General features: G+C 46.2%; 1 protein-coding gene across 4 annotated transcripts in view; it reads right to left on the bottom strand.

The window, feature by feature from the left end:
- Window positions 1–12,931, bottom strand: part of sfmbt2 (Scm like with four mbt domains 2) — a 100,875-nt gene that overhangs the window by 77,420 nt on the left and 10,524 nt on the right. For all 4 annotated transcript variants that reach the window (XM_033040157.1, XM_033040156.1, XM_033040158.1 and 1 more), the window contains exon 2: window positions 8,137–8,309. In XM_033040157.1, the coding sequence (XP_032896048.1) occupies window positions 8,137–8,269 (133 nt within the window). In that variant the 5' untranslated portion in view covers window positions 8,270–8,309. The remainder of the gene's footprint in view (window positions 1–8,136; window positions 8,310–12,931) is intronic.

Below are 12,931 nucleotides of genomic sequence, written 5' to 3'. Positions count from 1 at the left end.
CCACCAAGATGGATAACCTCACATTTATCCACATTATACTGCATCAGCCAAACATTTGCCCACTCACCCAGCCTATCCAAGTCACCTTGCAGTCTCCTAGCATCCTCCTCACAGCTAACCCTGCCCCCCAGCTTAGTGACATCCGCAAACTTGGAGATATTGCCTTCAATTCCCTCATCCAGATCATTAATATATATTGTAAATAGCTGGGGTCCCAGCACTGAGCCTTGCGGTACCCCACTAGTCACTGCCTGCCATTGTGAAAAGGACCCGTTTACTCCTACTCTTTGCTTCCTGTTTGCCAGCCAGTTCTCTATCCACATCAATGCTGAACCCCCAATGCCGTGTGTTTTAAGTTTGTATACTAATCTCTTATGTGGGACCTTGTCGAAAGCCTTCTGGAAGTCCAGATACACCACATCCACTGGTTCTCCCCTATCCACGCTACTAGTTACATCCTCGAAGAATTCTATAAGATTCGTCAGACATGATTTACCTTTTGTAAATCCATGCTGACTTTGTCCAATGATTTCACCACTTTCCAAATGTGCTGCTATTCCATCTTTAATATCTATGTATCTATTGTATCTATCTTCAGTGCAAAGCGGCATCTGCAGTTCCTTTCACCTCATAATTGGCTTCAAGAAGCAACAATGGGGAAGTCCGCTAAATGTCGCAATGATAAGCGGTAAGAGGTAGAATCAAACAGACTGAACCTATGGGAAGAATGAGTTACTAATCACCAAAGCTTCGCTCTTTACAGTTGAGGAACCAGGAGGCTCATTAGATTAAATATTTACAACACAGTCAATATTTACAATCATCTACCAATCTAAAAAAAAAAATGTTTGACGATGGCATAGTTAGCACAGAATGGGCGGCCCAGCAGTAGAGTTGCTGCCCTACAGCGCCAAAGACCCAGGTTCAATCCCGATTACGGGTGCTTGCCTGTGCGGAGTTTGCACTTTCTCCACGTGACTGCACGCGTTTTCTCAGCTCTTCGATTTCCTCCCACACGCCAAGGACGTACAGGTTTGTCGCTACCCCGAAAGCTACACAGAAACACAGTAAATAGGTGCAGGAGTAGGCCACTCGGCCCTTCGAGCCAGCACCGCCATTCCATATGATCATGGCTGATCATCCCCAATCAGTACCCAGTTCCTGCTCGGTCCGCAAGAACCAACCTGAACTCCCGGTGGCTCAGCACTTCAACTCCCCCTCTCATTCCCCATCCGACCTCTCTGTCCTGGGTCTCCTCCATGGCCTGAGCGAGCAACACCGGAAATTGGAGGAACAGCACCTCATATTCCGCTTGGGGAGTCCGCATCCTGCGGGCATGAACATTGAATTCTCCCAATTTTGTTAGCCCTTGCTGTCTCCTCCCATCCCTCAGCCCTCGGGCTCCTCCTCCTCCTTTTTCCTTTCTTCTCCCCGCCACCCCCCCATCAGTCTGAGGAAGGGTTTCGGCCCGAAACGTTGCCTATTTCCTTCGCTCCATAGATGCTGCTGCACCCGCTGAATTTCTCCCGCGTTTTTGACTACCTTCTCCCTATATCCCTTGATTCCGTTAGCCCTAAGAGCTAAATCTAATGGGCCTGTCGCACTTGGGCGATTGTTTAGGCGACTAGTATTGTCACCACAAGTTCGCCGGTGGTGGCCGGGAGAAGTCTCCTCAGTCGCGCAAAAAGTCGTAGCGTTTTTCGGCGACGTTGTGTTTGACGCCCATGAGCATAGCTTGACGTAGGTGCTGTCGTAAGTGGTCGCCAGGATGGCGTAGGTTGTCGCTGGTTTTACGGCACCCTGCAAGGACTATAACATTCGCCGGCACTTGCCTGAAAATAAAAATCGCCAAGTGGGACAGGCACGTAACTCTCTCTTGGATACACATTTATTCCCTTATCATGTATCTGTACACTGTAAATGGCTCGATTGGAACCATGCATTGTACACGTGACAATAAACTAAACTCAAAACACTCAACATGCCAATACAAATTATACTTGGAAATGGCTGGGTCAATATTCCAATGGGCGATTTCACCAGAGCTGATAGCAAGCGCAATATCTGGAGATCGATCGCTTTTACATGCCATTTGTTGACAAAATACAAGGAGCTAGTTCTAATTCTTTCACTACAGTACACTCCAATCGGAAGAAGCGAGCTCAACGTTTGGGCATTGTCTCTTGATAAATAAAATGTGAACATAGTGTTATAATCAATGGGTAAGTTTTTTTTCTCCTAATCTGAGGAAAGACATTCTTGACATAGAGGGAGTACAGAGAAGGTTCACCAGACTGATTCCTGGGATGGCAGGACTTTCATATGAAGAAAGGCTGGATAGACCCGGCTTGTACTCGCTAGAATTTAGAAGATTGAGGGGGGGATCTTATAGAAACGTACAAAATTCTTAAGGGGTTGGACAGGCTAGATGCAGGAAGATTGTTCCCGATGTTGGGGAAGTCCAGAACAGGGGGTCACAGTTTAAGGATAGAGGGGAAATCTTTTAGGACCGAGATGAGAAAAACATTTTTCACACAGAGAGTGGCGAATCTGTGGAATTCCCTGCCCCAGAAGGTAGTTGAGGCCAAGGTACACAAAATTGCTGGGGAAACTCAGCGGGTGCAGCAGCATCTAGGAGCGAAGGAAAAGGCGACGTTTCGGGCCGAAACCCATTCTTCAGCTCCGGAGAGAGGAGGAGAACTTCTTCAAAGTAGGCATACCTTGAGGAGATATCGCAGTGGAGTAGACAAAGTGTTCAAAAGGGAACTGCAGATGCTGGAAAATCGAAGGTACACAAAATTGCTGGGGAAACTCAGCGGGTGCAGCAGCATCTATGGAGCGAAGGAAATAGGCGACGTTTCGGGCCGAAACCCTTCTTCAGCTTCCGGAGAGAGGTAGTTGAGGCCAGTTCATTGGCCTTATTTAAGAGGGAGTTAGATGTGGCCCTTGTAGCTAAAGGGATCAGGGGGTATGGAGAGAAGGCAGGTACAGGATACCGAGTTGGATGATCAGCCATGATCATATTGAATGGTGGTGCAGGCTAGAAGGGTCGAATGGCCTACTCCTGCAACTATTTTCTATGTTTCTATGCAAGCAGACTTTGTCATTTATAGAGTTAGATAGTGCTCTAGGTGCTAGTGGAATCAAGGGATGTGGGGAGAAGGCAGGCACGGGCTATTGATTGGGTCGATCAGCCATGATCACAATGAATGGTGGTGCTGGCTTGAAGGGCCGAATGGCCTACTCCTGCAGCTATTTTCTATTTTTCTGTCATCCAGATACAAAGCTTTCAGGTGTTTAATTAGATAAACTGTTCTATCGTTCTACCCAAGATGGCCTTCCTGTTTTTAATCTAAAAATAAACTTCTCAACTACCCGTTTTTGCATATTTTATTGTTGTTTTACTTCCCTGCTTTGGCCCTTTATGGTTCTGCTTTCATTCCTCCCTCTTGATCTTCTTTCCCCACCTGACTAAATCACCCGTACAGAATGTAAAGATACATAGAATCATCAGATCACAAGTGATAGGAGCAGAATTCGGCCATTCGGCCCATCAAGTCCATTCAATCACGGCTGATCTGTCTCTCCCTCCAAACCCCATTCTCCTGCCTTCTCCCCATAACCCCCAACACCCGCACTAATTAATAATCTATCTCTGCCTTCACAATACCCGTTGACTTGGCCTCCACAGCCGTCTGTGGCAATGAATTCCACAGATTCACCACCCTCTGACTGAAGAAATTCCTCCTCATCTCCTTCCTAAAAGAACGTCTTTTAATTCTGAGGCTGTGCCCTCTAGTTCTAGACTCTCCCACTAGTGGAAACATCTTCTCCACATCCACTCTATCCAGGCCTTTCACTTTTCTGTACGTTTCAATGAGGTCCCCCCCCCACCTCATCTTTCTAAACTCCAGCTGGTACTCCAGTGCTGTCAAACGCTCATAGAAACATAGAAATTAGGTGCAGGAGTAGGCCATTCGGCCCCATCAGGCCATGAGCCTGCACCGCCATTCAATATGATCATGGCTGATCATCCAACTCAGTATCCCGTACCTGCCTTCTCTCCATACCCTCTGATCCCCTTAGCCACAAGGGCCACATCTAACTCCCTCTTAAATATAGCCAATGAACTGGCCTCGACTACCCTCTGTGGCAGGGAGTTCCAGAGATTCACCACTCTCTGTGTGAAAAAAGTTCTTCTCATCTCGGTTTTAAAGGATTTCCCCCTTATCCTTAAGCTGTGACCCCTTGTCCTGGACTTCCCCAACATCGGGAGCAATCTTCCTGCATCTAGCTTGTCCAACCCCTTAAGAATTTTGTAAGTTTCTATAAAATCCCCTCTCAATCTCCTAAATTCTAGAGAGTATAAACCAAGTCTATCCAGTCTTTCTTCATAAGACAGTCCTGACATCCCAGGAATCAGTCTGGTGAACCTTCTCTGCACTCCCTCTATGGCAATAATGTCCTTCCTCAGATTTGGAGACCAAAACTGTACGCAATACTCCAGGTGTGGTCTCACCAAGACCCTGTACAACTGCAGTAGAACCTTACTGCTCCTATACTCAAATCCTTTTGCTATGAAAGCTAACATACCATTCGCTTTCTTCACTGCCTGCTGCACCTGCATGCCCACTTTCAATGACTGGTGTACCATGACACCCAGGTCTCGCTGCATCTCCCCTTTTCCTAGTCGGCCACCATTTAGATAATAGTCTGCTTTCCTGTTTTTGCCACCAAAATGGATAACCTCACATTTATCCACATTATACTGCATCTGCCAAACATTTGCCCACTCACCCAGCCTATCCAAGTCACCTTGCAGTCTCCTAGCATCCTCATAGGTTAACCCACTCATTCCTGGGATCATTCTCCTCTGGACCCTCTCCAGAGCCCGTACATCCTTCCTCAGATATAGTGCCCAAAACTGCTCACAATACTCCAAATGCGGCCTGACCAGCGATGTTCGAACAACCTTGTTTTTGTACACAAGCCCAAGCGAAATAAAGGTGAAGGCACATAGTACAAAGGACCTCATTGAAACTTACCGAATAGTGGAAGGATTGGATAGAGTGGATGCGGAGAGGATGTTTCCACTAGTGGGAGAGTCTAGGACCAGAGGTCACAGCCTCAGAATTAAAGGATGTTCCTTTAGGAAGGAGACGAGTAGGAATTTATTTCGCCAGTCGGTGGTGAATCTGCGGAATTCTTTGCCACAGAAGGCTGTGGAGGCCACACCAGTGGATATTTTTATAGCAGCGATATACAGATTCTTGATTAGTGCGTGCAGTCAGATAGCAATAGGACTTGGAATCATGTCCAGTATGGACACAGCTGGCCGAAGGGCCTGTTCCTGCTATTTTCCAAAATGTTATGGTGCCGAAATGCAAGACCTATGGGCACATTGGCCTTCATCAGTCACAGTATTGAGTATAGAAGTTGGGAGGTCATGGTGCTGTTATAGTGAGGCTACATTTAGAGTATTGTGTTTAGTTCTGGGCACCGTGTTATAGGAAAGATGTTGTCAAGCTGGAAAGGGTGCAGAGAAGATTTACGAGGATGTTGCCAGGACTCGAGGGCCTGAGCTACAGGGAGAGGTTGAGCAGGCTGGGTCTCTATTCCTTGGAGCGCAGGAGGATGAGGGGTGATCTTATAGAGGTGTGTAAAATCATGAGAGGAATAGATCGGGTAGACGCACAGAGTCTCTTGCTCAGAGTAGGGGAATCGAGGACCAGAGAACATAGGTTTAAGGTGAGAGGGGACAGATCTAATAGTAAACTGAGGGGCAACATGTTGGCACAGAGGGGTAAGCCATTTAATGTGCTTACCCAGGAGTAATGTGCTTACTCCTGCACCGATTGTCTATTGTCAAGAGTGTTAAGGGACAGAAGTTTAGGGGTAACATGAGGGGGAACTTCTTTACTCAGAGAGTGGTAGCGGTGTGGAATGAGCTTCCAGTGGAAGTGGTGGCGGCAGGTTCGTTGGTATAATTTAAGAATAAATTGGATAGGCATATGGATGAGAAGGGAATGGAGGGTTATGGTATGAGTGCAGGCAGGTGGGACTAAGGGGAAAAAAATTGTTCGGCACGGACTTGTAGGGCCGAGATGGCCTGTTTCCGTGCTGTAATTGTTATATGGTTATATGGTTATTTAGAACGGAGACGAGGAAACACTTTTTCACCCAGAAAGTGTTGAGTCTGTGGAATTCTCTGCCTCAGAGGCCGGTTCTCTGGATACTTTCAAGAGCTAGACCGGGCTCTTAAAAATAGCGGAGTCAGGGGATATGGAGAGAAGGCAGGAATGGGGTACTGATTGGGGATGATCAGCCATGATCACATTGAATGGCGGTGCTGGCTCGAAGGGCTGAATGGCCTCCTCCTGCACCTATTGTCTATTGTCAAGAGTGTTTTATTGTCATGTGTCCCAGATAGGACAATGAAATTCTTGCTTGCTGCAGCACAACAGAATATGTAAAACAGTTATCAACGGGGGAAATAAAAGTTCCATGTGTATATATACACACAAATTCAAAAAATAAACAAATATAGTGCAATAATAATAATCAGTCTGTTGTACTTCAGAGCTTATTTGTTGTAATATTTGATAGCCTGATGGCTGTGGGGAGGAAGCTGTTCCTGAACCTGGACGTTACAGTTTTCAGGCTCCTGTACCTTCTGTATGGAACGAGCTACCACAGGTAGTTGAGGCAGCGACTATCGCAATACTTTAAAAGAAAACATTTAAACAGGTAGACAAAAGTGCTGGAGAAACTCAGCGGGTGCGGCAGCATCTATGGAGCGAAAGAAATAGGCACCGTTTCGTCCCGAAACGTTGCCTATTTCCTTCGCTCCATAGATGCTGCCGCACCCGCTGAGTTTCTCCAGCACTTTTGTCTAACTTTGACTTTCCAGCATCTGCAGTTCCTTCTTAAACATTTAAACAGGTAGGTTGGAGAGGACAGGTTTGGAGGGATAGAAACATAGACAATAGGCGCAGGAGTAGGCCATTCGGCCCTTCGAGCCTGCACCGCCATTCAATATGATCATGCCTGATCATCCAACTCAGTATCCTGTACCTGCCTTCTCTCCATACCCCCTGATCCCTTTAGCCACAAGGGCCACATCTAACTCCCTCGTAAATATAGCCAATGAACTGGCCTCAACTACCTTCAGTGGCAGGGAATTCCACAGATTCACCACTCTCTGTAAAAAAAGATTTTCTCATCTCGGTCCTAAAAGACTTCCCTCTTATCCTTAAACTGTGTCCCCTTGTTCTGGACTTCCCCAACATCGGGAACAATCTTCCTGCATCTAGCCTATCCAACCCCTTAAGAATTTTGTAAGTTTCTATAAGATCCCCCCTCAATCTTCTAAATTCTAGCGAGTACAAGCCGAGTCTATCCAGTCTTTCTTCATATGAAAGTCCTGTCATCCCAGGAATCAGTCTGGTGAACCTTCTCTGTGCTCCCTCTATGGCATATGGATACGGGCCAAACGCCGACAGGTTGGACTAGTGTAGATGGGACATGCTGGTCGATGTGGGCAAGTTGGGCCGAAGAGCCTGTTTCAACACTGTATCACTCTATAACATAGAAACATATCAATAACCCAATCAATAACCCGTGCCTGCCTTCTCCCCATATCCCTTGACTTCACTAGCCCCTTGAGCTCTATCTAACTCTCTCTTAAATCCATCCAGTGATTTGGCCTCCACTGCCCTCTGTGGCAGGGAATTCCATAAATTCACAACTCTCTGGGTGAAAAAGTTTTTTTCTCACCTCAGTCTTAAATGACCTCCCCTTTATTCTAAGACTGTGGCCCCTGGTTCTGGACTCGCCCAACATTGGGAACATTTTTCCTGCATCTAGCTTGTCCAGTCCTTTTATAATTTTATACGTTTCTATAAGATCCCCCCTCATCCTTCTAAACTCCAGTGAATAGAAGCCTAGCCTTTTCAATCTTTCCTCATATGACAGTCCCGCCATCCCAGGGATCAATCTGGTGAACCTACGCTGCACTGCCTCAATCACAAAGACGTCCTTCCTCAAATTAGGAGACCAAAACTGTGCACAACTGTAACCTTCCCATTTAGGCATTTGGTTGGGGGTTTTTAATTAAAACCAAGACAGATTTTGTACCTGAGTCGTACTGTTGTCCATTTAAATTGCCTGGGCTTTGTGTCTTCTCCGAAAACAGAGATGTTGGCTCTTGCATACTTGACATTAAGGGCTGTTTTCTAGTTCCAAGGACGACAAAATCTAGGTGAGGCATTCGACCATCTCCGCTTTAGTTCATGGTGCTCAAACAGCCTCTGTAAAAGAAAAGAAAATGTTGGCACAACCAGGAACAAAATCAAACTGTCTATGAAAGTAAGAATGGCATGTTGGCCTTTATAACAAGAGGAATTGAATATAGGAGCAAAGAGGTCCTTCTGCAGTTGTACAGAGCCCTAGTGAGACCACACCTGGAGTATTGTGTGCAGTTTTGGTCCCCTAATTTGAGGAAGGCCATTCTTGCTATTGAGGGAGTGCAGCGTAGGTTTACAAGGTTAATTCCCGGGATGGCGGGACCGTCATATGCTGAGAGAATGGAGCGGCTGATAGCGGTAATATGCGGGTGATCGCAGGACAGCACGGAGTCGGTGGGCCGAAGGGCCTGTTTCCGCACTGTATCTCTGAATTAAATGAAGTAAAGTACTGCAGATCTGCGGAAAATTGGTTTTATAACAAAATCTATAGGTGCTATGTCGGGAAAATTGAGAATTGCTCAAGCCCATTTCTATCTGGCTATCTTCAATAAAATCTATCTTGCAATTTATTCTGCCATGTGTTCCTTTTCTTTGGAAACGCAGAAGCAACATCCTTCAACAAAGAAAACAAAAAGGATAAAAAGCGAACGCTGGTGGAAGTTAAAATCAAGAGAGAGCTAGATGGGGCTCTTAAAGATAGAGGAGTCAGGGGATATGGGGAGAAGGCAGGAACGGGGTACTGATTGGGGATGATCAGCCATGATCACATTGAATGGCGGTGCTGGCTCGAAGGGCCGAATGGCCTACTCCTGCACCTATTGTCTATTGTCTATAAAATGACTCTTAAATCCAAAGAAAACAGCAGAACACTAGAGGAGGTGAATTAATATTTAATCTATTTGGTCTCCTGCTATCACACAATGTTCCAATCGCTCTCCCAAAGGTAAATAATTGGTTATCTCCATATTTCATAGCTCCGTAGCGACTAATTTTGAAGTCCGAGCCCAGATAAAAATTAACCAAAATCAATAATTAAGTTTACAAAACTGTAAATTGCAGCAAACTGCACTTAGGTCAGTTTATTGTCACGTGTACCGAGGTACAGTGAAAAGCTTTTGTTGCGTGTTAACCAGTCAGCGGAAAGACAACACATGATTACAATCGAGCCGTTGTACAGTACGAGTGTACAGATACAGGATAAGGGAAGGTAGACAAAAATGCTGGAGAAACTCAGTGGGTGAGGCAGCATCTATGGAGCAAAGGAATAGGCGACGTTTCGGGTCGAGACCCTTCTTCAGACTGATGTGGGGGGAGGGGAAGAAGAAAGGAAGAGGCGGAGACAGGGCTGTGGGAGAGCTGGGAAGAGGAGGGTAGCTTACACCCCAGCGGTATGAACATTGACTTCTCCAATTTCAGGTAGTCCTTATAATAATAATAATAATAAATGTTATTTATGGGCGCCTTTCAAGAGTCTCAAGGACACCTTACAAAAATTTAGCAGGTAGAGGAAAAACATGTAAGGGGAATGAAATAAATAGTAGAGACATGACTAGTACACAAAGTAAAGACAGAATTCAATACAAAAGACAATATGAGGCAATTCAATCACAGATGAAAAGGGAGGGGGACGTGGGGCTAAGGATACGCAGAGGTGAAGAGATGGGTCTTGAGGCGGGACTGGAAGATGGTGAGGGACACGGAATTGCGGATCAGTTGGGGGAGGGAGTTCCAGAGCCTGGGAGCTGCCCTGGAGAAGGCTCTGTCCCCAAAACTGCGGAGGTTGGACTTGTGGATGGAGAGGAGACCGGCAGATGTGGATCTGAGGGACCGTGAGGGTTGGTAGGGGGAGAGGAGGTCAGTGAGATATGGGGGGGCCAGATGGTGGAGGGCTTTGTAGGTGAGGAAGATGGGTCGAGACCCGAAACGTCACCTATTCCTTCGCTCCATTGATGCTGCCTCACCCGCTGAGTTTCTCCAGCATTTTTGTCCACCTTCGATTTTTCCAGCAACTGCAGTTTTTTCTTAAACGTGATAAGAGAATAACGTTGATGGGGATTGTCTTTTACCCATTATATCAACGGGCGGCACGGTGGCGCAGCGGTAGAGTTGCTGCCTCACGGCGCCAGAGACCCGGGTTCGATCCTGACCACGGGTGCCGTCTGTACGGAGTTTGTACGTTCTCCCCGTGACCTGCGTGGGTTTTCTCCGGGCGCTCCGGTTTCCTCCCACACTCCCAAGACGTACAGGTTTGCAGGTTAATTGGCTTGGGACAAATGGAAATGGTCCCTAGTGTGTGTAGGATAGTGTTGATGTGCGGGGATCGCTGGTCGGTGCGGGCTCGGTGGGCCGAAGGGCCTGTTTCCGCGCTGTATCTCTAAACTAAACTAAATAGCCAGCTCCCAAGCATAAATTGGTGCAAATTGTGCTTCAGATATACCTTGTGGCTTTCAAGGTTCTTTAGTAACTTGTCAGTTTTTTTGTTGAACTAAATTAAGGCGCATGTTGCAATCAAAAGCGCTTGAACAATTGGTTGGGAAGAAAGCCAAACTTTATCCACTTATTGTCAAAATATGTGAAAATAGAAAGGAAGCAACATTTTCTTCCCAGATGGAGTGATATCTATCACAGTAAAATATAACAATCTTCCAAGTTACTGATACATTTGTCATCGATAAACATTAATTTCCTTACTCTCAGAATTACTGCATCAAGTCAGGAACTGTACTAAAAATCTATTATTTTACTTTAAAAAAAAACCAAGACTTTGTCTTCCATCACAGTAAGGAGGAGATTCACTGTGATGGATGTTTGTGTAAATTGAATTGTTTGTGCGTCTTGTAGGAACTGTCTTTGTTTGTTTGGCTGTGGAAACAGAGTTTCGTTTGAGCCTCACTGTGGTTCAAATGACATGTAATAAAAATATTGTATATTGTAATTCTGTTGATAAATTTAAATCAATAACTGATATAATGGAGACACGAGAGACTGCAGATGATGGAATCTTGAGTAGGATAAACAGCAGGTCAGGCACAAAAATGTTATTCAGGTTATTCCCCTTATCCTGTATCTGTACACTGTGGACGGCTCGATTGTAATCATGTATTGTCTTTCCACTGACTGGTTAGCGCGCAACAAAAGCTTTTCAATGTACCTCGGTCGTGTAGTTTCGTTTAGGGAAACAGCGCGGAAACAGGCCCTTCGGCCCACCGAGTCCGCATCGACCAGCGATCCCCGCACACTAACAGTATCCTACTGGTAGACAAAAGTGCTGGAGAAACTCAGCGGGTGCAGCAGCATCTATGGAGCGAAGGAAATAGGCAACGTTTCGTGCCGAAACCCTTCTGGAAATAGGCAACGTTTCGGGCCAAAACCCTTCTGGAAATAGGCAACGTTTCGGGCCGAAACCCTTCTGGAAATAGGCAACGTTTCGGGCCGAAACCCTTCTGGAAAGAGGCAACGTTTCGGGCCGAAATCCTTCCGGGTTTCGGCACGAAACGTTGCCTATTTCCTTCGCTCCATAGATGCTGCTGCACCCGCTGAGTTTCTCCAGCACTTCTGTCTACCTTCGATTTTCCAGCATCTGCACAGTTCCTTCTTAAACAGCATCCTACCCACACTCTGGACAATTTACATTTGTACCAAGCCAAACAACCTACAGACCTGCAAGTCAAGTCACATTTAGTTATATAGCACATTTAAAAAACAACTCTCGTTGGCCAAAGGGCTTTACATTTGTTATAAGAATAGTATCAAAGTGTTTGGAGTGTGGGAGGAAACCGAAAATCTTTTGGCTTTTTCCACACTGAGAGTTGCGAGTGGAGTGGCGGTGGAGGCTGGTACTCTGGGTGCTTTCAAGAGAGAGTTAGATAGAGCTCTGAGGGATAGCGGAGTCAGGGGATATGGGGAGAAGGCAGGAACGGGGTACTGATTGGGGATGATCAGCCACGATCACATTGAATGGTCCTGCTGGTTCGAAGGGCCGGACGGCCTACTCCTGCACCTGTTGTCTATCTCGGAGAAAGCCCACGCAGGTCACGGGGGAGAACGTACAAACTCCGTACAGACAGCACCCGTCGTCGGGATTGAACCCTGGTCTCTGACGCTGTGAGGCAGCAACTCTACCGCTGCGCCACCGTGCCGCGGTGGAAGCAGTTATGATAGCGGTGTTTAATAGACAATAGATGCAGGAGTAGGCCATTCGGCCCTTCGAGCCAGCACCGCCATTCAATGTGATCATGGCTGACCATCCCCAATCAGTACCCCATTCCTGCCTTCTCCCCATATCCCCTGACTCCGCTATCTTTAAGAGCCCCATCTAGCTCTCTCTTGAAAGCATCCAGAGAACCCGCCTCCACCGCCCTCTGAGGCTTTTATATAGGCACAGTAAACTATGCAGAGAATGGAGCGATATGGATAATGCACAGGCAGGGGAGATCACTGTATTTTGGCATCATGCTTGCCACAGACAATGTGGGCCGAAGGGCCTGTTCCTGTGCTGTACTTTTCCATGTTCTATGTAAATTCACATCATTTAACTAAAAGCCCGCAGTTAATTTGATATTGTAAATGTGTACTGTAATTATTTCATCATCAACAATTGATATTGTCCCTGGATTCAGTAATAAAATGTAAATACTGCTTGACTCAATACAAATTGAAAAGTAAACTTTCCAAGTAGATGATAA

The sequence above is a fragment of the Amblyraja radiata genome, chromosome 21, assembly GCF_010909765.2.
Source record: "Amblyraja radiata isolate CabotCenter1 chromosome 21, sAmbRad1.1.pri, whole genome shotgun sequence".
NCBI lineage: Eukaryota > Metazoa > Chordata > Chondrichthyes > Rajiformes > Rajidae > Amblyraja > Amblyraja radiata.
The sequence above is the reverse complement of the archived record's forward strand: the minus strand, read 5'-3'. Positions and strand labels throughout refer to the sequence as shown.